A 26,556-nucleotide genomic window follows, 5' to 3' on the forward strand; every position below is an offset into this window, starting at 1 on the left:
CTAAGATCCAAGTAACTGAATTCATTTTGATTCGTGAGGCTTCGACTAACAACGGGTATTGCTCAATAATAGTAATTGACTTGACAGCGTCACAGAAAGAGTTCAGAGAAACAAGCGCGTTTCAGCAAGAAAAAACAGAGGACAGATAGCCGACAGGCTTCGTAACATGAAGCCGGCGGCATAATGTTAAAAACACATTAGCGCCCACATGATGGTGATGGACGTGGATGTTTGCGCTCTGACAATGGCCGCGGCACACTGCCCTGCAAAAGATAGCTAATTTATGCAGATCTGTGACATATCTAGCGAAGAAATCTACGCCGTTAATTTCGCATGCATGCAGAGCTTTCTAGAACTGCGCAACACCCGTGGGGCCCAGAGGCCCGTCTACAGCATCGTCGCCATTACCGGGTCAGCGACGCTCTGACCTTGGTAGCGGCGACAACAGGGAGGAATGAACGGTCAAAGTGACTTCTTGCTGGCGGACGTACGCCGCCGCGCAGCTGCTCTGCCCGTGCCACGTGCTCCACGCCCATACCTGTATTTCGGACCTGCTTGATGTCCATCGCGTTAAGTCGTAAGATATGCCCCAGAATGGGGCAGAGCACGTGAGCCGCGGCAGCATTAAGACAGAGGTGAGGTTGGCTCGACAGAGCGGTGGCTCGCGTTCTTCGGCACATTCTATCACAAATCGGCACGAGCCGCAGCGAGGCTATTTCGTCCGGCATAGCCGCCCAGGCTGCAGCGGTCTCTGCACTCCGCGCACGCGAACCTCCCAGCGAGGCAGTCTTACCTGAACTGGCGAAGAAACGTGGTCTCACAATGTGTTTCGGAGATGAAGGGTAGACACTGGAAGAATAGGGCACGCTCTTCGTTGCTGGCTGATGTGCAAGCTCACCTTGACGTGATTTCGTGATATCTTCGCAAATGTTCGCCCCATGTTAGCCGAAAAAGTAAAACGCAGCGAAATCCATGAAGACTCACAGAAGAACAGCACTGCTTTGTCCCTCATTATTCACGTTTCTTGTGTCAAAACTGCTCACCATACATTCCAATAGCGGCCAGCACCAGTAAGCGAGGGTTTAGGCACCCGTTGCCAGGCGAATGCGTGCGGAATGTGTCGCAGTTTTTGCTCCTCGTCCGTCCGGGTAGAAGCAGCAGCCGGCCATGTAGTCCGCCGGGCTACACTGTCGACGGTCGACGGCTTGTGTCGGCTCGCTTTCTGGGGAAGGAATGGGAGGACGGGCTAGATGGGTCAGGTCACGCCCCAAAACTACAGAGACAGATATTTTATGATGCCCTTTGATGATGTGACTTAGGGCGCACCGACTGCTTGGTCGTTTGGCGCCCAGTTGCTTGCTTTTCAGTTCGATTTTCGGGAGATGGGCGCTGTTTCTTATTAGAGCTCGGCAATTTCCAAGCTCAGAAGGTCTTTAGAATTTGACATTCTCTGTGCTTAGCCATGCCGTCCGCTTTCCAGGAAAGGCTGGCAGCATAGTTGGACATCAGTTGTACCGAGCGGAATTGTCTACGTTAGAGATAGACAAACTAAATGCGTCCCAGTGTCAATATTTTATGAATGGGAGGAATGAGGGACCAATATTCCTGACATCATTATTTGTATCCCCATGGTGGAAATGTGAAGTGCGTAGTAGGCTTATCGAACAGTTTTTTTTAGCTAGTAGTTACGCCAACAGCCGGACCGACGTACAAATCACAGGATTCGTCAGAGCCCGGAGGGCCATGGGGGGAGCCTAGGACCCCGCGTGGTTCCTGCCCCTGCCCCACCCCACCGACGACAGCCACTCCGGCCAAATCCCAGCTGAACGCGCTCTGTCAGCTGTGACGTTGTACATCCGCTCACGAGCTGGGCGGGAGCCACCAGACGGCGGAGCCGCCACCACCGCCGCCGACGGGAGAGCTCCGCGTCCCGCCCGCCCGCCCGCCGGTCCTGCCTCCGTCCTGACGGGTACCAGTCGGCACGCGTCGGCGGCGGCGGCAGCAGCGCGCGCGCGTGTGGAGCAGTCATGGCTCGCTCGATGAGCGGCCGCGCACCGCACCCGTACGTCATCGTCGGGCTGCAGCTGCTGTTCGTCATCTTGTTCGGAGTGTTCGCCAACTATGCGACCACCAAGCCCGGCGTCAGCGACGGGCCGGCGGCGCTGCTGCCCAGGATATACGGCAGTGAGTGTCCAAACCGATCGTGAGGGAGTTTTCTGCCGCAGTTCTCAGTCCGCTGGGCGATCCAGTCTCCAGATGCCCAGCGTGACGACCTGCGCCACTGCACACAGCTATAGTTTAAGGCAATCACCGAGAAGACATTTCTCTATGTACGGATTCTCCGCATCTATCATAACAATCTGATTGCGACTACGTCACACGAGCAGTCTAGCAGCATCTAAATCTTTCTTGACTGATGGGATCTGACGACTACTAAACAAGTGAGCGTGAGAGGCACCATTCAACTTGATGACGGCTCTCGTTTACGATCGAGACCGGAGCAGTCCTGCCATGTGTGAGATACTGTAATATTCTATGGACTTGGGCAGGCAGGTGCACTTGATGTGGAAAACGTTACCAACATATAGCATTAGCCGTGAGGTGTAGTAATGTGGTTTGCAGTGTCGTGATTACAGTGGTACTCATAAGTCACGCACTTTCATGACTTCACATGACAAAAGGACTTACGTTTCTCTTATTGAACTTGACACTCCTTTTCATGAAAACGCTGTTCGGAACAGAATGATTTTACGCGCCCCCGAAACGCTAGAAGCGGAGTTAATGCCATGGTTTTTAACGTTCAACTACCACTGAATGAACGATACCGAGCTCGGTGCGATTCTAAGCAAAACGTGCATAGAGAATGATCTGCTTTCTAAATTAAAGGTATATATATATATATATATATATGCATATACATATATGTACAGATATATGTACGCGTATCAAATATTGTGTCTAAAACCGTGCTATTTCTTACCGGAATCGCATGTTATTTTTTCCCAACCGATTCGGCCTATTAACCGCAGGGATCGACACAAAATTACCGCTAACCTATTTAAACAAATAAAATACAGATACAAACACTGGAATTAGGCTTGCTTGTTTCCGCTCCAGTCACCAAACGTCCGAGCAATAGTGTGTGCCAATAGTTCATGGTACGCGTGTCTACGAACAGCAACGATATTGCCGGATACAAGAACGGCAAGCAGGCTGGGGGCTGTTTGTGCGATTATACTTACATCAAATTGACGACGAAACACCCAAAACGTAAAAAGCTCCGACGTAATGATGATGATGCATGATGATGAGAAAAGCTCCGACGTAGTGATGATGATGCATGATGATAAGAAAAGTTCCGGGGGCGACATCGCACAATGATGAAGAATCGATGCTGTGTCCATTACGCGGACCTTCAGCGGGCACGCTTTTGGCAGGGCACCTTTAGCCCGGGCGGGCGCCTGGCCTCAGACACCTTCTCAAGCCTCTCTGGGAACAACTTCAGAGATCGTGCGTGGGGCTCTGATTTTTTCAGTTGAGAGCTCAGTGGTCTTGTAGATTTCGGGATTGTTTGAAGGTTCCATCTGTCATGCTCACGAGTGATGACGTCTTTGCCGAGGCCATGTCAGTCTCGATGCACATTAAGGCACTCGGCGACCATCGTTTGTCGTGGGATATGCGCTCTAAAGGGGTTTTCTGCATTGATTTGCTTCATCTTGCCACACTGAGCGACGATAAAGTCTTATAAAATGCAGTTTATCCTGGTGATATCGGGTAGGCACAGAGCAAGTTAGATGAAAACCATTTCGTAAAAGCACTTTTAGCTTTTGATGACCTGGTTTGGCGCGTCTTTAGACATGCTTCTTTATATCTGGTGCAGGGTGTGACTGACTTGCACTTTCCAGGGTCATTTGTTGTTACTGCGGGACCATGTTTAGCTGTGATAAGAAGAGGTCACAGGTCACTCGTATGACCAATTCCTAGGATCATGTCTTCTGATGAATGCATGATGGAATGCGTCAGGATCCACTCATTCAACACCGATGTCCAAGCTGTTGTTGTTCGCATGGTTCTAAGTACTGCAAGGTAGCCGGAACTCCCAAAGGTTTCACGTCGACCTGGCCCGACCCACCGTGGGTCACCTGCGCTGATGCTAAATGAGACTAACCTGGCGCCGTTTCGACGAACTACGCGATAACGTTCTCAGCTTGGATCCAGGATGCCTGCTAGGATGCCCCAGAATAACACTTCTGTGAAAGTATGGGTGCTCAGAACTTATCTGGCTCTTCAGCTCAAGGAGAGCTCAGAAGCGTCTTGTTTGTCAAAATTAATGAATGCTTTGGGGATATGCATAATTTTAGAGCTCCGGCAGTTTTCTTGGCGCTCTGTTACCAGGCTGGTTTTATGTTGTTTTGTTTTACCTGAACATGAAGCAGGTTTCAGTTCATTGAGAAGTAATACTTTTATGTACGAGGGCCGGGCTAATGCCCTTACTCTCACGGGGTTTATATGTTTATCTGCATGTCTATAATGTCACGCTGGCCATCAGAGCGAAAATACTTATAACTATCCATTTTTGCTCCTACATGAACTTCCCTTTGCGCACCCCCTTAAACCCACAATAATTTTGAAAAATGGCACTTCTGATTTCGCCTTAACCCGGAGAACTAGACAAGTCCCGAGCACCTATACCTTTACAAAGAAGTGCTATACAGGGACACCTTAATGCATACTCCCACTGTAGACAGGACCTCGCGTCGTTCTGCGAAGGTGAGAAAATACCAGTTCGGTGCGGACATTCTATCAAATCAGGTTTTAAGCGCAGAGCCTTCTCATCCTGGCACCTTGGAAACGCAGTGACTTGCGTTATGAAAACAGTGCAGGTGTGTCTGGCGCGCCGGGGAGTCGGGCGGCCCAGGTGGCAGCACTATCGGCGTCCGTTCGCTGGAGTAGTTCGCTACCGCCTGAAGAGCGGTGCCAAGTCGAGCCAGGATGGACAGCTGGACTAGAAGATGGCCGTCGCGTGTGAAGCCCAGTCTGCCGAGAGCTGTGCTCTGCGCCGTCACCAGCCCCACCAAACCTGGTCTTAAGCGCGGCATGGCGGTCACACAATGTTACAAAGTATGCGTAGTTGTGGTAGATTAGATCGAAATTGCTCGATCTAACACCACTTACACATCAAGTTTTGTTACCGTAACTTGTTTACCAACTTTTGCAAACTGTCTACTGTAACTAATCCATGATCGTTGAGCGTCCCGAGGCTTCCCCTTCCAGTATTCTTAAACTTTCATATGAGGCTTAGGGCTTGACAAATTGACACCAGGACGAGAACGAGTTGCCCTTCAATCCCAGCGAGACGTCTAGCGATTTTTATATCCCACATTTGATCTCAATTAATGGCACCTGACTGGTAAAAAGTGATGACTAGAAGAAATTGCTCTTGGGTACCAGCACGACCTCCAAGGACTTTTTAACGCCACATTTAAGCTCCGCCACTGAGCACGGGCTGATTGGCGCGACTAGTTCACGCATCACTGCGACCTTCCGCTGCCCTCCATTTGAACGGGGTTCTCGAATCGATCCGTGGCCAATTGAACGAAAGCGATCACTCTGGCTCATGACAGTGCAGTTCTAAGCTCGTATGACGTTCTCACCGGCCATCAATCGTGATTAGGAACAGTCACTACGCTGGTCGCTTGGACTCTGTATGCAAGGACCTGGCAGAGGGAGGTAGGGAAGAAATAAGGGAGGGAGAGAGAGCGGGAGAGGGAGATAGAATGAGGTAGAGAAAAAGAAAGGGAAAAGGGAGAGCAAGATGTTTTGAATATCTGTGGGAACGCTAGGCCGGGCTTTTATTTAATGTGAGCATAAGCAAAGTGCACCGGTGATATCAATCACTGTCATTTTCCGCAAAGGGAGGCAGGGAAGAAATAAGGGAGGGAGAGAGAGAGGGGAGAGGGAGATAGAATGGGGAAAAGGAAAAGAAAGGGAAAAGAGAGAGCGAGATGTTTTGAAAAGCTGTGGGGACGCTAGACCGGGTTTTATTTAGTTTGAGCATAGGCAAAGTGCGCGTGTAATACTGACTGCTGTTATTTTCGGTAAAGGAGAAGTGGCCGCCGGTGGCCCAGCTGCTCGAAGCCTAGTTCATGATTGAGAACCGCTACGAAGTTTGGACATCGTTTGAAACAAGACTCATTAAAGGGCCATTAGCCTGTCTCCATAGCGCTCCGCAATATTTCCACGATTTTATCAATAGAAGCGAAGCAATGCATTATCGTCTTACCTCGCGTCAAAGCTAGTTTTGTTTCTTTTCGGCTCAAATCATTTTTAGGGAAACATTGATACCGACGACGCACCGTCTCCGTGGTCTTGAGGAAAAACTCCGGACTCGTAATCCAGCGGCACCGAGTACGAGTTCTAAGGAGTACGTGTACTGGGTACGAGTGCTGGGTGCGAGTTTGAATTTTATTGTTGGGCCCGACTGAAATGAAAACGTTAGCTGGCACCTGGCCAACCAGAGTCAACCCTGGCCCGGAGCGGCCACGTCGCAACATTGAGCGGCACGTACAACCCTCCGCATGCAGGTCTGGCGAAAGGGTGGAGGCCGAATCAACATGGCATGCTGGAGTGCATTATCGATGTAATTCCGATGCAATTAGCTGCATCAACAGTACTTGACATCAGGTACACTGGCAAATATGACGTGTTTGATTGCGGTACCTGCTAGATAAATGTCATTAGACGCTGCATCTTGCGAAAAGGATAAACTGTGCTACCATTCATGGCATTTGTCACTATCTGATAACTCATACTTGAAAATTATGAGTTGTATCAGCGCGCCTGGCTGACAGCTGTGATACATTTTACATCGCTGGATACGAAACGCTAAGATGAAGCAAAACCGTAGGGCTACTGGGGATCTTTATCACATCGACACGACGCTTCAAAGCTGTGCTCATGGCAACCGTGAGCGCCGCTTTAAAACGTCGAGTTTCCTGAACTCAATCGATCCCGCTCCGATAGCTTAGGTGGTAAGAGTGCCTGCCTTCCGATACACGCACCCGTGGCCGGTTGGATTTAAGTCGCTTTGGGTGCTCGCCACTTGACCTTGACTGGGCCCGCGGCCGGCGGCAGCGGCCAAGCTGAAGGTCGGATGACATCAGCGGCAGGAGCGCCCGTACCTAGTATCGCGCACGTTAAACATTTACTAAGAAATGCTGCCGTTGACCTGGAATGCCTGATCGGATGACAGGGATAAGGGTTAATATAGAAAGCACCGCTTATGGTGAGCTCTGATCCCAGAAATCCATCCACTCGTAAGGTTCGGATTCAGTCTTCTCAAATCGATTTGTAAACAATAAAAGTATAATTTAATCTGCACTTCCTAACAGCAGTATAGTTTCTGATTCAGTTCAGCGTTCCAGACTTTTTACTTTTTAGAAGGGAGGTGACAAATACGAGCGGAAATCACCTTCTTTATTTTTTGGGATATGCTTTTGGGGCTGTCCATATATTACGTTATGCATGCAGAGGGGAAGGGGAGGGGGTCGATAGAGCGCAACCGAACGGGGAGGGTGCTGGACAGCGTACAGTTAAGCTCAGGTGTCCTAGGTGCCTCTAAGCAAATAATGTCTAGATATTTGCAGTCACGTTTTCAAAACTTCAAAGTTATATGCCCTTAGCTTCTAAATAAGATAGTGCTAGCAGCTTTATTCCTCGAATAATAGCCAGAAGAATGGGACTATAGATGTATTGATATTTCGGCCGCACGGTTTTATTGTGACGAATATCAGTAGCGATACTCGCTTGGATAAACTGATAAAAGCCTATTGGTATTCGTTTCGATGAAGACATGTAGCCGAAATATCAATGCATCTATTATTCGATTCTCCTGGTTATTCTTCCAAGAATAAGGCCATTAGCACTGTCCCATTCACATCCACAATGTTTCTCGCAAATGCTCTAACAACTCACCGTTGGTGTCCTGTCATAACGAGCCACAAGCACGTCACGGTTTCTCACCTTTAGCTCAATAGGGGTCAAACGGACGCTACCTGTCGGGACACAGCGCTTAACGCGATGTCACCAGGGGAGATGTGGGTCTAGGCACCTTAACCAGTGCGTAACCAGGCAGAAGGGATGTGGTATTGAAAATGGCGAAGCATGCGTAACGTATTTTGTGGACGGACCTTAGCCGCTTTTCAGGTCAGCCTTCAGATTTCAAATAGAGACGAGAGACGCCTCTGTATTCAAGTATGCTGCACGGCAAGCCTTTCAGCATTGTAACTTGCAACTTATAATGCGGAAAGCAGGCAAACGAGACGGTTTTGCTTCCACAAGGTCCATATTGTGATAGCCGGCAGCTGGCTCCCGCAGCAGACCGTTTGGACAATATTGGGCAATGAATGAAACCGCTGACGTGCTCTCTCGTGTCACTTGATAGGGAGTTCGGTGCCTCAAGCTGCTCTGCCGTCTCTCTTGGCGCCGAGGAAGTTCTAGACAATACCGTAATCGTCATCTCCAATACACTGCCCCATTTATTTTCAACTGACGCCAACTGCTTACGGAGCGTCCCCGCTTTGTCTCGCTGGTCGGCAATGTCTCTGAAGCGATCTCGCAGTGTCAATCACAATACGCCCCCCCCCCCCCCCCCACCAGTGTTCCAGGATGTCCACATCATGATCTTCGTCGGCTTCGGCTTCCTGATGACGTTCCTGAAGCGCTACGGACTCAGCGCGGTCAGCATCAACTTCCTGATCGCGGCCGTGGTGCTGCAGTGGGCTTTGCTCGTCAACGGCTTCTTCCACCTGCACGACGGCAAGATCGAGATCGACGTCGTCAGGTCAGCTGGGCACATGCGCAGCGCCAGCGCAGCGGTCGTGAATGATTAAACCGAGCTGGGTCCACTGCAGAATGGTGCACGAAATCTCGGCTGCCTAAATGCTGCTTCAGATTTTTCACCCATTCAAGACGACCACATCCTATGTGAGGAGCCAACGCCTGTCAGAGATGCGCCAGTTATTTGCGTTGTGTGGAGCTGTGGGAATTTCCTGTCGTTGTGGAGATAACCTGTGGCTGCTCCTGAAAGTAGCAGGAGCAGGAAATCTCCCTGACTGAGCACACTGATGAAGCGGATAGGGAAACAGCCACGAAACCGGCTGTCAATGACGCGTCGTGTGGTTCGAATAAACCACTTCGTCACTATTTTAGCACGCTCGTCTGAATCATGTTGCTCCCGTGGTACCTTGTGAGATCGGGCTCTGACGTCTACGTCACTTTCACATAGTGCTGGTCCAATGCGTCTGACTGTTGTTTGCAGCCTGCTGGGGGCTGATTTCACCGCAGCCTGTGTACTCATCTCGTTCGGCGTAGTGCTGGGCAAGACGACGCCCACTCAGCTGCTCCTGATGGCTCTCATAGAGGTGGGACATCCGATACTTGTGCTGGTCACACTGATAACCGTTGCGCTGTGCAAATGTCTCCTATGAATCTGGTGAATGCGAGTCAGTGATGGTTTAGGAGAGTCATCGATGGTGATGCGGGCGCGATATGCCATACGATCATCACTGGTGCGCGCCACCAATTGTTACACACGAGTCGCCATTAGCCCTCTGAATCACGTTTGGCTTCTGAATGGATGAACTGGGGTCAGGCCATCAAACCATTGAGGCTCGCATTTCTAAAACATCTTTCTTTTGCAGGTGCCCATTTTTGTCGTGAATGAAATCATTGGTCGGAAGTACCTCCAGGTAAGTGCGATGTTTCTTTAGCTTATATTCACATCTGACATGCTACTGATGCATCGCAAACGAGTGCAGAACCGCGTTTGAGATGTGATACATATTGCCGCTACTGTTCTGCGCTATGTTGATATTTGTGTAGCCAATTTGCATTTGCATATGCAGCCAATAATACGCGTTTGGTCCCCAGTGGCGCGTTTTTACAGAACTCTGTGTTGATGTCCGGTTTCAATCGCATGTGCCATATGTCTATATCCCATACATGATTATGCGATGCAGCTGCCGATTCTGCTGCCAATCACATTTTGCTCAAACGAATTGCGTGGCTTTGAACAGTTCCCAAACCTTTGGGAAGATTACTGGTGAACGGTAGGCTCTCCCAGTTGGCCTGCTGCTCGTCTACGCCATCCTTGTCGACCAGGTATCTGACATGGGCGATTCCATATTCGTTCACACCTTCGGAGCTTACTTTGGCCTGGCTGTCAGCTTCGTGCTGTACAGAAAGGACAGCGATAGCGACAACGCTGCCTCCAACACCATCTCGGACCTGTTCTCAATGATCGGTGAGACTCGTCACCAATGAAGTCACGCCGGCACAGCCATATCTGGGGGAGTGGACAGACGCAAGCGGCTATATATATATATATATATATATATATATATATATATATATATATATACGCATGTCATTCCAAAGACTAATATTTGGAATAGCATTGTTCAAAATACCTACCCATGTGAGCACTGAAAAAGTCATGCGTGCTACGGCCATGGCATGCACGAGATGTAAGCCCGGGGGAGATACACAGACTTGCTTTTGTGAAGCGATTCTAATCTATCGAGCTCATTGCCAAAACATTTCCACTCAAAACCTGATTCATCAGCCGATGAAGCTGCTTGGCTCCACATCCGTGCATAATTCACTTGAGCGTGCTCGTTCATTCTTTGTTCCAACCGCGACCCTCGTCTCAATCCACGCGTTCTGTGCTCTGCGGCTCGTTGCAGCTGTTTCTGGGTGGCCGGCAGGAACCGTGTTTCTCTGGTGCTTCTGGCCCAGCTTCAACTCAGCGCTGGCCCAGGGCGACGACCAGAACCGCGCCGTCATCAACACCTACCTCTCGCTGTGCGCCAGCTGCATCGTCTCGTTCGCGGTGTCCGCCCTGCTTGACAAGCAGAGCCGATTCTCGATGGTGAGTCTGGCCCCGATCAGCGCGCGGGACATGCTTCCGCCGCCGCGAGCTTGAGGCCTGCCAGGCAAGCAGGCAACCTCCCCACGCAAGTCTCGGCTTCGCTCGATAACGAGAGCAAGTTCTCCATGATAATTCTTGGCCCTGCTGAAAAAGCTGAGTAATTTTTGCGAGCTTTTTTATCTATGCTCGGAACGTATCGTTGAAACGTTCGCCTTAGCCGCCTGTACTTCGGGCGGTCTTAAGCGCAGCGCCGCCTATGCGGTCTTAGCACTTGGAAATCTGAATGGCTGGAATGCCCGCTATGTTCGTGCGGTGCCATGAATTTGTGAAGTTGGTGGTAAATAATGAGCTAGGCTTATACTCGACACCTTAAAAATGTCCTATTCTTTAAAAAAAACAACGACCCTATATTCGTCAAATCTGTCGCATATTGTTTTCCATTTCTTGCCCTCCTCCTTAAGAGTGGCTCTGTCAAAGCTGAGGGAGGGGTGGCGCTGTGCTCCCCAGTCTAAAAGATGAGGGCAAGCGTGCCTCCTGCCCCCTTCCCTATTAGGAATATCCTGTTGGTATCTGCATTGATGTTGGGACGCAAAACCACAAACTTTCACAGCGAAGTTGCCTGGAGACAAAACGATATTCGGGGTGCAGATTTTCCAGGGAGATGGGCGCGGGTAACGATGTGAGCTAGCAACACGTCTGTTCGCAAGACGCTCGAGAAGGTATACTGGGAATGGCATTTATCTGGGCTGGCGCCTGTAACCTCTGTTATGCATCCAAGTTTTAGTATGCGTGATTTGTCCTCACTCATCAAACTAAATATATTATGAATCCGCTCATAAATCAGCTTGAAGCCTCTTACACCGCTCTCGGTATAAAAGCTACAAATGGAATGTAAGCGTTTCACGGAATATCATCAGACGCTTAGTTTAAGTGTGCTGGGGTCGCCACGACCGGAAAGCTGACCAGGAAATTATAGAAATTGGGTGTAAAAGAGAGCTCAGGGCTCCGATTTACGGATTCGAACAGACTCGAACAGGCTTAGAGCTTGCGAATCTCGAATCTGAAAACGGAGTTCGAACCCGGAAAATGAGAATTCGAGTTCTCAAAGCAAATGCTTGATCATAAAACTCATCACTGGAATATGGAAATACATGCATTGAAACGTTCTCTAGGCTCAGGTTTTTTCAAATACATCAGGTGCCGCAAGCATATGTCCCTGAAAGCCTCATTTCTCAATTGCATGCTTCGCAGGTGTTGTGTCAATTCCCTTGGCGTTTTCTGAGAGAGGGAAGAGTGGATTGCACACCCCACCCCTTCTACAATGCGCGTTATGCACAGAGGTCCTCAAACACGAGCGTGTTGAAGCTCTGCCTTAGCAAGTGTAAGGTGAACCATGGGGCCAGCGCCTGTCGGATTAAACGTGCATTCATGTATCAAAGCTTACCCCAGCAAGCGTTTTACGCCTGGCTCGATTATAAGCTGACTGATTAGTCAGACATGTATGCTGCCTGCAAGCAGGCATCCAAGGGGAACGAGCGCGACATCATGCCTACCTTGTCATGCTTTAGTTAGAAATGTAGTATGTACCTACGGCAGAAGCGATGAGTACAGTTAATCAGAAACCTCTGAAATCGGTTTAGGAGTGGAAATTCTACGGCATTTAAGTATTTTAATTGCAATAGAAAGACTCTAACATATTCAACTTCATCCCAGTTTATTCAACTTTGAATCCGAATCAAAACACCGACCTACCCAGCGTAGGATTCGAATTACAAATTGCAGCGAACTGTCATCTCTAAAATCTGTCCGAACAGTGGTACGACTATGAAATACACTCACCCGATGCACGTACACAGTTAAGCTAGATTACAAATTTTTAAGCAATTTTAAGCAAAACTTTGAAGCCATCTTAAAATTTTAAACTGTCGACGACCGCCAGAGTCTCAGGCTACACAACAAACCTAAGTTTAAGAGTGCATCAAGGTAATAGGTCAAGGTCAAGTTCTAAAGTGCTACTTTAGAACGTCTGACCGTTCCAAAAACACAGTTCACTTAGAAGCGCATCTCATGGCGTTAGATCATGGCGTCCTGATCAAACATACTACATAGGAAGGTGTCCAATGTTAAGCGCACCGCACCAGACTTAGAGCCAAGGTCACGAGCCGCGCGTCAGACCTGAGTGCTTGGTCTCTATGCCTGTTTTGGCCTCTGTATTTCCGTCATAATTAACTTATTTAAACGCAAAGTGGGAGAGCTTCGCTGCAATTGTGGGCATCAGACACGTAGGCAGAAGTTGCCACTTGTTTATGAGTCGTCTAAGGTTAAGGTCAAGTGGATGACCTTGATGGCGAATAAGTGGTTGGATGCACGATTATAGCGTGATTTGTAATGGCAAGCCAGAGTTTCCAGCTAGGCGCCCACGCATCATGCAATTGCGCAATTGGAAACGATTCTGCTTGCAGGTTTGATCTGGGAAAGTAAAAATATAGAAGGGTCAAGGTCATTATAGGTAAAATTCATCAGAAATCGATAACTCGAACAATCCTGTCCCGATTTCAGTGCCATCAACAGCGTTCGACGGCTCTGTAATAGGCGATCATTTTAATGCGATCATATTCAAACTGCAATGAAAGTGATAACGATATATTTCTTCTATCTTGCGACCATTTACACATGGGACCGATCATCGCGCTCCTTTCGACGGGTCAGTCCTACCGACAGCGCAATCTGATACCCTTCAACCCCACCGCCAGTCACGTGGTCGTCGGTTTGCGTGCAAAACTGATGAACGGCTTCCGCCGCCCTGTCACCACGCCGCCGCGGCAGACTTGAGCCCCGCCGCCCGCCGCGGGGGGCCTGGGCCCGCCTGGCACGGGCAACACGCGCTATGATGCGTTTGAAGCCATCACTCAGTCATTGTTGCCGATAATTGCTTGAAACTTGGCACACACATCCCTTATTGGCGTATTTGAGACATTTTAGTTTATGTACTTATTATGTTGAGTCTGAGACCAAGAAATGTTGAGTGCACTTTTCATTGATATTTTTGTTATTTGGTATAGCAATATATCAATGGGCAATATTGAAACAAACCAATGACAAGGCATATTAATGACGGACTAATCGGCTCACCTTTCTCTTTCACAAGTATCTGATATGTTCTTTCGTTCGGTCCCTGTGTCAATTTGTCTACGGGTATGCTCTTTGTCAAAAATCGGGAAGCATGACGCCACTCCGACGTCACTCACGCTTTATCTATTATTGTCTCATATTTGTTGTTTTGGTTCGGGGCGTAGAGCTCATTCATAAACAGCTGCTAGAAGCTCTACAACGATATCTCAAGGCACTTTAAATTATGACGTATATTGGACAGGGGCAAATTTGACGCACCCCCGTTCAGTGCCGGGTAAACAGAGGGTATTCATCAAACCATGTTTGGAGAGGGTTGGACATGGATTTCCTTACATGATGCATAGGGAAGTGTTTTTGCTCCGCTTTGCCTTAATTGAAACGCATATGCTTTGTCTATGTATAGGTTTGGGGTGTTGAAAACTTGGATGAGGTCCTAAGAGCGCGCATCCGTTCATATTATCCAATCAAAAAGGTTTCGTACGTTAGTCCGGTCCAGTTTAGCTGGCGACATTCAAATGGGGCTTCGCCCAGTTTGGGCTCTTGGTCTCCTGGTTACGTCATTGTTACTGGCCACGCACACAAAATATCACGAGTAGATACATAGTTCGGACGACTCTCGTCGTCCGATATGTTGGTACTTGCACTATTTTGCACACTATTATTTGTACACTATCTTGTGTGCATGATAACGCACCAGGCGGGGACGATTAACCGTGACACTAATGCCTCGTCTCATCATTCCGTAAAGTTATAAACCAGGTAGATGGATTTCGGTGGGGGGGGGGGGGCACCTTAAAGTTCATAATGCCCAACAAACGTGTTTGCCCTTCGTTCACCGCACTCGCCTGGTGGCGTGGATCCTTTGACACCTGACCCTGGGTGGACATCGCATGCATGCACGAGTCCCAAGGTCTCAGTTTCGTCGGTTATATAACAACTTCATGCATGTATGCATGTGAGTCCCAAGATTTCAGTTCCGTCGGTTATATAACAGCTTCAACGAAAGCACGAACCACAGACAAACATCGACGGCTGAGTGCCGTCAACGGCACTCATGCATTATTGAGCGAACGCAGACGTTTATAGCACAGATCAGACTTCATGCATTCCGTTCCATAGGTCACGGAAGCTCTGCCTTTTTATAGGTTGAAATCGCGTATGCAGTGGGCATGCGCGCGTTGCTCTTTGACGTCTATGCAGCGTCTCCCGGCCCCGGGAGACGGGCCGCAGGAGGAGGGGGAGTGTAAGAGTTGTCATACACGCTGGTGCTATAGCTCGGGAAAGGGGCGAAGTTACGGAAAAAGACAACTTGTCACCGCATATTTGCATACGACAGAAATCTCGCTTGTCATGTTTAAGCACGATAAACTACTTTTGGTAATGCACGCACGTTGACTGGCCGGTCCAGGTAACGCCACGGTTCAGCCCCCGAACCCACAAAGGGACAACGTTCTTCCTGATCTCAAACCCCTGCACCAAAGAACCTTCCCCGGCGATCAGCATCAGCGGCAGGGTGCGTCCGCTGCTGTTGGCGAGTCCTTCCCTGCACCTGGGTGGCCGGAGCCGGCCGTGTTCGCGTCTCCGCCGCGTTAGAGCTGTCGACACAGCTCAGCGATCCGACCTCGGGCGTGATTGAGGGTCGTCTTCCATTAGCATCGGTCGGCTGCGGGTTGAGGCCGGCTGCAGGCGAGCGCCCCGCCTCGGCCGGCAGCCGCCAGACGACTCTGCGGCACACAGGAGAGGCCTGCCGGACCAGAGCACCGCAACACTCGGGAGGTCTGCCGGACCAGGGCACCGCAACACTCGGGAGGTCTGCTGGACCAGAGCACCGCAACGCTCGGGAGGTCTGCTGGACCAGAGCGTCGTAACACTCGGGAGGTCTGCCGGACCAGAGCACCGCAACACTCGAGGGCTGCCGGACCAGAGCACCGCAACACTCGGGAGGTCTGCGGACCAGAGCACCGCAACACTCGGGAGGTCTGCCGGACCAGAGCACCGCAACACTCGGGAGGTCTGCCGGACCAGAGCACCGCAACACTCGGGAGGTCTGCCGGACCAGAGCACCGCAACACTCGGGAGGTCTGCGGACCAGAGCACCGCAACTCGGGAGGTCTGCCGGACCAGAGCACCGCAACACTCGGGAGGTCTGCCGGACCAGAGCACCGCAACACTCGGGAGGTCTGCGGACCAGAGCACCGCAACACTCGGGAGGTCTGCTGGACCAGAGCACCGCAACACTGGGAGGTCTGCTGGACCAGAGCACCGCAACACTCGGGAGTCTGCCGGACCAGAGCACCGCAACACTCGGGAGGTCTGCCGGACCAGAGCACCGCAACACTCGGGAGGTCTGCCGGACCAGAGCACCGCAACACTCGGGAGGTCTGCCGGACCAGAGCACCGCAACACTCGGGAGGTCTGCCGGACCAGGCACCGCAACACTCGGGAGGCTGCCGGACCAGAGCACCGCAACACTCGGGAGGTTGCCCAGACCAGCAACAACACTCGGGAGGTCTGCCGGACCAGCACCGCAACACTCGGGAGATCTGCTGGACCATCCAAGAGAGGTCTGGCAAGCGAGAGGAACCGCCGCAACGGTGCAGCGTTACCCTTGCTACCGGCTGCTTCAGAAGGGCCCGGTTCACGCGGTGCTGATGGTCACTTGAGGAGGTGTTACTGGCCTGTAGCCGGGCCTTTACTTAGCGCCGGCAGATGAAATACACAGACATTTGCCAAGAGGTGCTGGGAGTGAACGACAATCCCTGAGCAATATGCAAACGGCACATACCGTGTACTTCAACTTGGTTGTAATGAAGCACCCTCGAAAGCTTTAATGTTCATGCATAGGCGGCAGAGGCAGAGGTGATTGGATTGCAAGGCTGCAAAATTCCGATTGCAGTTGATGTCAGAGGCTTGTGCATAGATTTGCATTCGGTTTTCATTGAGTGCAAGGTAGTTTAAGTCTGTGTTTTATTCTCACGTTGCAGTTGTGGTGATAATGTTTTATCAGAACACGTTCCTACAGTATATTTTTCAGTACCTGTATCCCAAAAGGACTGGTCAAGCCAGTTATTCTGTCGGCTTGAACACCAGCTCCATCGCTTAATAGAACGACCAGGTCTCAACGCTGAGCATGCTTGGTAACTAGTCTGATTTGGAAAATCATTATCAGCACCTGATTTTGACAGCCTTATTCTATCGTACAAGCCAGCAATGACGAATGGTAAGTCTTCAGTAAACTTCTGGCTCGGCCCGGCAGAAACACGGGTCGTCTCTAAATTCGTCAAGTTCTGGAGCAAACTTAACGAGTTGTATGTTGTAAATCGCTCCATGCAGTTTGAAGATCCTTGCCAGCGGTGGCGTATATTTTTGTAGGAGCGGGCATGGGGTTTGAGAGCTGGGATGCCACTCTCATAGTGCGATGAGAAAAGCATTGCTGAAAGTTTTCGGACGACAATCAGGATCAGAAAATACAGTAATACACCCAGTATATTAGTTGGATCGTGAATTATCGCTCACCGTGTATTGCGATGATATCATAGCCGCAACAATTTCCTCACTGTCTTCTGACTTGTGTTGTATTGCGGTGCTTTTGAGGAGGTAGCCATTGCTGAACGTGGGTTTTGGTCTAAGAAATTCAACCAACCAAAAACTTTAACTTAACTCACTTTCAAATATTCATTCCCGACGAGCCATTCATTTATCAAACGCTGCGGAGCGGTAACACGCTGGCTGGGTCGGGCCCTCCTGTCACCTTAGTCGAAACGCAATTAATATGCTGCCAGATTGCTGGGGATGTCGCCAGTGTAAGACTTCACCGCTTGACGGGGAACTTGAAGTAGGCCGTCCTGGCCCAGCTTCCCCCTTCATTCTGTACTTTTTCGGTGCACGCTGCTCTGTTAGCTCAGGTTATGACTGTTCCCTGGGGCGTCCTTGCTGCCGATTCGTTTTTGTGTCAGCAAAACAGCTCCAAATCTCTGCAAGAGCTCCACCAAACGAGACCTGCCCTGCTTTTCGCTTTTGCACCGACCTCTCTACTGGCATGGGTGCTACTGTCCCGCAATGTATACAACGGCGTAATGCATTCATGCGTCATGCGTAAACAGGCACACACTCACTCTCCACGCGGCATCACATTCGCCGCAGAGTGATGTGTAATGGAGGTTCGCCTCATTTGTGAAAGATTCCTTCTACGACAGAGGCAGCTGTTTCGGGCGTGGATCTTGCAAGACTCTGAAGGAACTACGTCGCGCCACGTCATTGGGGCTTTACGACGCACTCAACTGCTAGGGCTATATGGCGTCGCCTGCCTCTCGCCCTGGCAGGAAGGGCGGGCACCGCGGGGAATCGAACCCCGTACCTTCGGCTTCTCAGACACGCCGTGGTTAACACACTACCGGCACCCCTTTAAGGAACTACACTACAACCCTTTAAGGGAGAGTCCCACATTTGTGTCGGGTTTTGAACTGGAAAGAGTCTTCTTGAAAATCATTCGGTACACACAGCCCTGTTCTTCTTAAGACCCAAATCCCTCTTGTCTGAACTACACGCCCGCGAAGATGTTCGGACTATTTCGAGATCACTCAGGCATTCAGAACGCTAAAATAAAGTCAAGTCAATAAGTCAATAAAAAACAATAGTCATTGAAACCCCGCCATTTGATTAGCCTTGCGGCGATCAAGGCCAATCAAAACATCATTGTCCAGTCGTTTATATCCGGCGTTGGTGAACACGCTTTCCAGGCATAGCGGCGGTCAATTGGCTCTCCATCAATGTCTTGCAAGCTACGATGACGTTACCAAACAATTATGTCTTGAGGAGCACGTTTAATAAACAGAGAAAATGTATCGTCTGGAGCACTCTTTTCCACTGAAAAATATACCAACAATTATAATGGAAATATTTTGTTATATCTGATGCTTGCTTCAATATCTTCCGTTGTGGAACTTTACCTTCAAAGGGGATTTTCCACCATTTTATACTTTTCCCTTATTGTTGCATCAGATGCGCACGATTTAATCAGTAACGCCAGTTTTCCTGCAGTTCTTCTGAATAGCGCCGAATTTCTATTTGTTACTACAAATAGAAATTCTGAGCTATTCAAAATTTCAACCCTTCGACCTAAATTCCGACCCTGTGCGAGAAACCTCATTTGACTCCCTGCTCCAATACGTTGATCTGTTGAAGCAGGGAGTCATTACCGTTTGCAGCACACTTATCCGCCAAAATGTCCGAGTGATAAGTGCTACGAAAGCTTGAAACACTGCTTAGACAAAACGATATGCGAGCATGAAGCTGTTGTCTCGCAAATTTCGCGAAGTGTTTGATTAGAGCTTTGAATTCTCCCATGTCACGTTTCCCACAATGGTTCTTTTCGAGGCGCACTCTGACTTGATGAACGGAAGTATGACTCAATCCAAATAACGCCCTAGCTCGAACTTCAACTATACGCTCCTCGACTGCCCTAGCAGGCCCCTGCCCGCTGGGCCAATCATAAACGCTCTTTCATTCGCACCAGTAAAGGTGCGCACGGCGATTGTCATGGCAGCGGTTGTTGCGTCCGCAGGGATTGATCGCAAGAGAAGCGTGGTGATGTTACAAAGCGCTGACAGCGTGATTTAGGCTCGAAAATGATTAAAATTGATATTCTTTCTGTGTTTTGACGGTGCCGCGGTGTCACTTCCCAGCCATATAATCAAACGGAGCTTAGGTTAAACTTACTTAGGTTTTACTCAGGTTTAAACAAACTTAGGTTTCTCCAAAGTATGTTCTTGAAATATGTTCCGAAGGTGGGACACTTCTTTTCATCGAAATTCTTCATGTGATATCGTCCTTTTTACTCATCTGCGCTGTTGACCGACTAGAATTGTTAACCGACCGTACAACGACTGTGGAGTTCTTCATTACGGAATGTATTTGGCAATATACTTTTCAAGCGTCGTTTAGTGCTGGCATGTGTGTGTGTGTGTGTGTGTGTGTGTGTGTGTGTGTGTGTGTGTGTGTGTGTGTGTGTGTGTGTGTGTGTGTGTGTGTGTGTGTGTGTGTGTGTGTGTGTGTGCGTGCGCGTGCGTACGTGAGTGCGTGCGCGTTTGTGCGTGCGCGTGCGTGCGTCCGTGAGCGTGCGTGCGTGCGTGCGTGTGCTTATATGTTTTTATTCCCTCTTCAGTTTTCGTTTCTTCGGCAAACTGCTTCATCTCTCCTGCAAATGGCAGGTGAAAGCCACGTAGTTGTTTGTGAACTGTCCGCTGGCGTTAAATAGTAGCATGGCCTCTTGATCCTTGCTTCGGTTTGCAGCTGTGCATGCTCTCCGTGTGCCACTTCACTGTCATGCGCTCTTTGAAGTCCATCGGGCAGGCCTGCGTGGATCTCGCCTCTGACCTTCACAAGCTGCTCCCGCACCCCCAAACCGTGTCCACCGGCCACCACTCAGCCCCGCCGACCCGGACCGGCCTGCTTCCTAGGGGTGGAGTCGAGCCGCGGACCCCGGCGGTGATCCCGTGCCCCGTCCGTGTCGCAGGAGCACGTGCAGAACGCCACGCTGGCGGGCGGCGTGGCCATCGGCACGGCCGCCGACATGATAGTCCAGCCGTACGGCGCCCTGCTGGTCGGCAGTGTCGCCGGCGCCCTCGCCGTCGTCGGCTTCCAGCTCATCACGGCGAGTGACCGAGAGGCGCGGGCCTGGTGGCAAATGCGCCGACGCTGGCGAGAGCGGTGGCGGGGCTGTTCAGAGGGGTGTTTGGTCCAGTGGGCGCCTCAGCTGGCCATAGCGGTGTTGTAAATGGGGCGAGAGGCAGGCTGACTCCCGGATGTGACTGTGTCGGCTGAGGTTAGGATTTGCGGGTGTCGGAGCTCAGGCTGACTCCTGGATGTGACTGTGTCGGCTGGGGCTATGACTTGCGTGTGTCGGGGCTCAGGCTGACTCTCGGATGTGACTGTGTCGTCTGGGGCTAGGACTTGCGTGTGTCGGGGCTCAGACTGACTCTCGGATGTGACTGTGTCGTCTGGGCTAGGACTTGTGTGTGTCGGGGCTCAGGCTGACTCTCGGATGTGACTGTGTCGTCTGGGCTAAGACTTGCGTGTGTCGGGGCTCAGACTGACTCTCGGATGTGACTGTGTCGTCTGGGGCTAGGACTTGTGTGTGTCGGGGCTCAGGCTGACTCTCGGATGTGACTGTGTCGTCTGGGGCTAAGACTTGCGTGTGTCGGGGCTCAGACTGACTCTCGGATGTGACTGTGTCGTCTGGGGCTAGGACTTGCGTGTGTCGGGGCTCAGGCTGACTCTCGGATGTGACTGTGTCGTCTGGGGCTAAGACTTGCGTGTGTCGGAGCTCAGGCGGTTCTTGGGTAAGAATAAGGCCAGGCTGTCCGGTTCAGGAGTTAGCTGGGACGGGGCCAGTCTTGAAGTTGGCAAGGGTGGGAAGCCGTGAGGGTTTGGTACCGCAGCATCGCAGGAAAGCGTGAAATGCCCCGCTTTCAAGGCAGGGATTTCTGCCATGTGCTGCGCTGCTCTCCTCCGGCCCATGGCAGGTATACGTGTCTAGGGCCAGTCAGTAGGCCTGGGGGTGGGTATATGTATCTTGGTGTAGTTAAGCTTTCTTAACGCGATGCGACGCTCGGTATTCATGACAGAACATTGCTTGGCAAAATTAGTACGCAAGTACCGAATGCGCCCAGTTGCAGCATGAATATAAATTCACATAACGTGCCTCTCGTACGAGCATCTACATCATTGCACTACTATAAATGCGCCTGTGAGAGGCACTTCGTTAGGTGATGCTGCCTGTTATGCTCTCTATGTATCAGTTGCATCCACCACCTAGCGGTGCCCTCGTGACGTTTTTTTTTATCGTTTTCCGTTTGCCGCGGGCCTTACACAGACACCGTCAACTCGACCCATCACGTCGCCCTGGGGAGCGCCGAGTGTGTGTCCGCCCCGCGCGGCCGTGCCTCGAGCTGCCCCGGCCCCTCCTCGAGGCGGGACCTGCGGTCCCGTCTCGAAGCGGCGGGCGTGGCCGGCGGCAATTGCTGCTCGGCGCCGGCCGTCCGTCATCGCGTGCTGTTTGTTGTCGCAGCCGGCGCTCGACAAGCACTGTCGGATCCACGACACATGCGGCGTCCACAACCTGCACGGCATGCCCGGGATCCTGGCCTCCACCGTCGGCGCCATCATGGCGGCCATGGCGTCTCCGGAGCAGTACGGAGCCAGGTGTGTTGGGGTCGCCGGCTTCCGCCGTGACATGGATCGGGCGTCGGCAGGGCAGCCAGGTGCGCGTGCCAGACTCCCCACGTACTCCGTGATGGTAACACCGGCGACCGACAGATACGGACGCGTTTCCTCATGCGATCGTGCACGTGCGCCATTCATGACGTCGTTACTGTAGCGACTTGCATAACGATGAGGGATCGTGTCGACCCGCTGCCCCATCCGTTACTGCCAAGTCTATGCTTCTTCGCGAGACACTCGCAACACAGCGCTGCTGCGTTGCAACTCACCGGCGCGGGATGCTGCAGCTGAAATTGGCACCGTTCTTCTCACGTCGGTCGTGTATATTAAATGGCCGCACGGCGGCCGAAGTGGCGCAAGGCCGCAAAGCGGCCTGGTGTATCTCACCGCACCACGTGCGGCGCTGGGATACGTCTTCAAACAATTTCACTGTTCCCACCGCGAGGAAACTAACAAGACAGGGCAAAACACGTCACGGGCGGTCGTACGTGACGGCAGCGCCGTGGCGCCGGCCCCGCGACGGCCCGCTGGACGGGGGTGCCGTCGCCGGTAACCACGCTGCGGCCGGGGCGGTCACCGCTGTCGGCCTCGTCCGCAGTCTGTTCGTGATCTTCCCGGCGCGCGCGGAGACGGCGCTGGCCGAGGAGACGCCGGTCGCCGGCCGCTCGGCCTCCGTCCAGGGCGGCATGCAAATGCTGGCGCTGATCATCACGCTGGTCATCTCCGTGGTCACTGGTCTGCTGACGGGTGAGCGCTGCACACAGCCGGGCCTTTTCTAGCAGCTGCCGGGTTATCTTGCGATGCACTGAACTGCTGCTGCTGTCGGCTTCGCCAGACACTTGAGAAAGCTCAGTGTCCGGCGAAAGTTCCTTGCAGCGGGAAATCAGAGCCAGGCCTTTTGAACAGGGGACGAAGATGCACCGCTACGCAGCTATCGGAGGCGGGCGTTTTCACTGGTGCCGCCACTGCCGCCGCCGTCCGAGCAGCCGATAATACGGACGGAGTTCACCCGGCTAAGTGACTTGAAAGACGCCATGCACATGCAGCGCAGTTCACATGTGTCCTCGTGCCTCCAGGCCTGCTGCTGAAGCTGCGTTTCTGGGAGCGGCTGGAGACGGGCGACCTGTTCAGCGACCGGCGCTACTTCGTCGTGCACGACGAGCCGCCTCCAGAGCCGGCCGAGCCCGGTAACACCACGAGCGATACGCACATCTGAGCCGCCCACGTCCGGGGTCACCCGACCGGGGCACGCGTGCTTGATCCCTTGTGGCGTCTGATCGGAGGCACGCATTTCTGATCCCCGCGGCGGCTACCGGGGCACGCATACTTCACCCCTAGCTGCGCCAGACGGAAGGCACATGCACCTAGTTCCGTGCGGAGGCTGGCAATCGTAGCAGAAGCTCTGCCGCTCTCCTCCCAGTCCAATGTGACCCGGGATGGTAGCCTACCGTCGACGCGCACACGTGCTCCCTTGCGACGCCTGGCAGCACAGTCCGATGAATAACGCGCCCGTGTGCCCTCTCGTCCCGCCTGGGTAAGTAATGTGAGCGCCGACCGCCTGCGCTCGTCCCGGGACACCTGGTGAGATGATCTAACCAATAATGCTCACATCCGCCCCTGTCGTGCCGCCTGGGAGGCAGCCACATCGCCTTAAGCGCGCAGCGGACCACGCGTCTCCCAGCAGCTGTGGGTCACACGGATCTGGTGCGCGTGCGGCGGGCTCAGGGGAGAGGTTCTACGGCCGTGCATGAGCATGTTAGATATGCATCATGCCCAGGGTTGGCCGACGGAGGTGTCTATCTCTACTTGTTTTAGATGTTGGTTTCCGGACACTTAACTTACTTTCTACGGGCGTGTAAGTTTTTATACTACACTTCGCGGGCACTTTGACCGTACAGCTCGAGCGCTCGAAGTCCCATTTACCTCTACTGCTACTGCTACGCCTCGACGAAGATGGCACAGCGGTTCTGAGCATAATGTTAACAGCAAAAGCATTCGTCTGATTAATATGGGGTGAAGTAACGCGCTTGTATCGTAACTGTGTCCCAGCCATGCTTGTGCCAGTGCGAGGCTGATATTGTAATCCCCACTCTGTCCTCACCATCGCATTGACCGATAAGAAAAGAATACTAAGGGCCAGCCAAGGTTAACAGAGATGCAAGCTTTGGATAGTGTTTCGATGCACTTGTGCTTTCGCCTTTCTTGAGAAGTCTCGTCCCTTATCCTTGTCGCTGTCCTCCCCTCCTTCACCCGACCTCCCCGACTGGATCCATGATAGGCTACGTACAAAATGGGATAACACGTGATCTTATCTCTGGCGCCCGTGTGCCAGCGGGAGACGCCAAGCAAGGTGAATGAAGCGTGCCATGATCCCTCCGCCGTACAAACGCTCATCGGAGTGTGTATCATGAATTTGTCACGCGCTGTAGTGATGTGCGTCTTAAACATGCCAGTTACGACTGCTGTCACTAAGAATATTTTAATGATGCCGTCGTTACTAATATAGCAATGCAAACGTATGGCCAAGTTCATTTTCATAAAGCGTTTTTGGCGGCGTGATGTTTGGCCAGCTGGCGAGTTGACCGTGAGAAGTATCTACATGACCGTCGTCCTCAGTTTGGCGATTTGTGAGCGTACGGGGCAAGTTCGTTTCTTATAAATTCGTAGAGAACGGAATGTCAATTAAGCCAGTGGGGAAGAGAAGCCATTGGGAGCATTTGAGTAAGGACAGCTTGTACCAGATCGGATTTTCAAAAACGGCGCGGGCTGGATGGCGGATTTGTGCTTGATTCCACTCCGATCGTGCTTGATTCCGCTCCGACGGAAGTGATTCCGATCCCATCTCAAGACACGTGGAGCGGGTTCTGGCTATGATTCCAACTAGCATAGGCCATTTGCAGTCGACTCAAGTGGAGTGGAGCCAGTGGGTGGACCTGACTCGAGTTTAGTGAGGCTAGTGAGTGGACCCAACTCGAGGAAGTATGGCTCAATTCCCGCATCGATTCCAATGCAGTCAACTCCATTGGCATTAGCTTAAGAGATCCCTCATACCATACCATCGATAAAAGCATTGTCATTAAAAATGTGAAATGTTTTTGTATATACAATTACAACGAATTTTATGACTATGGTTAATTATGCTCACATATAAGCTGTGAGACTGCGAATATAGCCTTTTGTCTAGATTTCATTTGGGTTGACGTACTGAGGAATTGGTTGATTTAACTTGGATTCACCTCCCAAATTCAAAGCACTTGATTCACCCTGACTTGACAAAATCGTCGGTTTGCTACAGAGCTGATTCCTCTGTCGAGCACAAATCGATCCCTTCGGAAGAGCACCTGACATGAGTCTGGGACATTGCGGTTTCAAGCAATCACGCAGCTGAGTATTGTTATGCGTTCGGAGAAAAGCGACAAGAAAGCGCATTTCATGACGGCGCTCATACGATGGACAGCGTCCTCGTTGATTCACGTTTGACGCCTTGCCATACTCCTAAGTCGTTTGTCCATGCACTCTTGAACCGAAAACAGCGATCATACCAGGACATGACTACAGCCATGTCCGTCCTTTTTTCAAGCTGCCGGAATCCGCAAAATCCACGTGGTGAGTCCCGTAGAAGACTAACAGCTTGCCGCGGCAGCGTCCGAGCCGCCCGCCGCCGGCCAGCTCGGGCGGCCTCCCGACACTGAGAGGCTGGGTCCTCCGTTCAGTTCTTCGGTGGACTCTGCGCCTTGCACCACATCGTCTGGTCGGACGCACCCCTCCCCCTCTCTCTGTCACCCGTGTGAGCCTACCCCTCCGTCACCTTTGCCAGCCGTGTGGGCCTCCCCTCCGTCACCTCTGCCACGTGTCAGCCTCCCCTCCATCACCTCTGCCAGTCGTGTGGGCCCCCCTCTCCCTCCGTCACCTCTGCCAGTCGCGTGAGCCCCCTCTCCCTCCGTCACATCTGTCAGCCGTGTGAGCCTCCCCTCCCTCCACCCCCGTCACCTCTGCCGGCCGTGTGAGCCTCTTCTCCCCTCCGTCACCTCTGCCAGTCGTGTGAGCCCCCCTCTCCCTCCGTCACCTCCGGCAGTGTGTGAGCCTCCCCCCCCCCCCCCCCGTCACTGGCCTCACCTCTTCCAGCCGTGTGAGCAGGGCGTCCACGTTAGCTCGCTGGCGCCCATCACTGTGTTCGAGATGTCGCGGCGGCGGCCCGCCGTCGGCGAGCCGCGCCGCAAGGGTCTGTTTGAACGTGATGTGCACACACATGGGAACGACGCTAGATGTGTACC

The 26,556-nt window shown here is 51.8% G+C and overlaps 1 protein-coding gene across 1 annotated transcript; it reads left to right on the plus strand.

The window, feature by feature from the left end:
* The first annotated feature begins 1,991 nt into the window (after positions 1 to 1,991).
* Positions 1,992 to 24,803, plus strand: LOC119093769 (ammonium transporter Rh type A). The gene is made up of 10 exons (XM_037216776.1): positions 1,992 to 2,184; positions 8,659 to 8,842; positions 9,320 to 9,422; positions 9,702 to 9,749; positions 10,162 to 10,303; positions 10,767 to 10,930; positions 20,577 to 20,714; positions 22,131 to 22,264; positions 22,881 to 23,029; positions 23,359 to 24,803. The coding sequence occupies exons 1-10, from the start codon at positions 2,028 to 2,030 to the stop codon at positions 23,496 to 23,498; spliced, it is 1,359 nt and encodes a 452-aa protein (XP_037072671.1). The 5' UTR covers positions 1,992 to 2,027; the 3' UTR covers positions 23,499 to 24,803.
* Positions 24,804 to 26,556: the final 1,753 nt, after the last annotated feature.

The sequence above is a fragment of the Pollicipes pollicipes genome, unplaced genomic scaffold (genome assembly GCF_011947565.3).
Source record: "Pollicipes pollicipes isolate AB1234 unplaced genomic scaffold, Ppol_2.1 Scaffold_4002;HRSCAF=4701_pilon_pilon_pilon, whole genome shotgun sequence".
Lineage (NCBI taxonomy): Eukaryota > Metazoa > Arthropoda > Thecostraca > Pollicipedomorpha > Pollicipedidae > Pollicipes > Pollicipes pollicipes.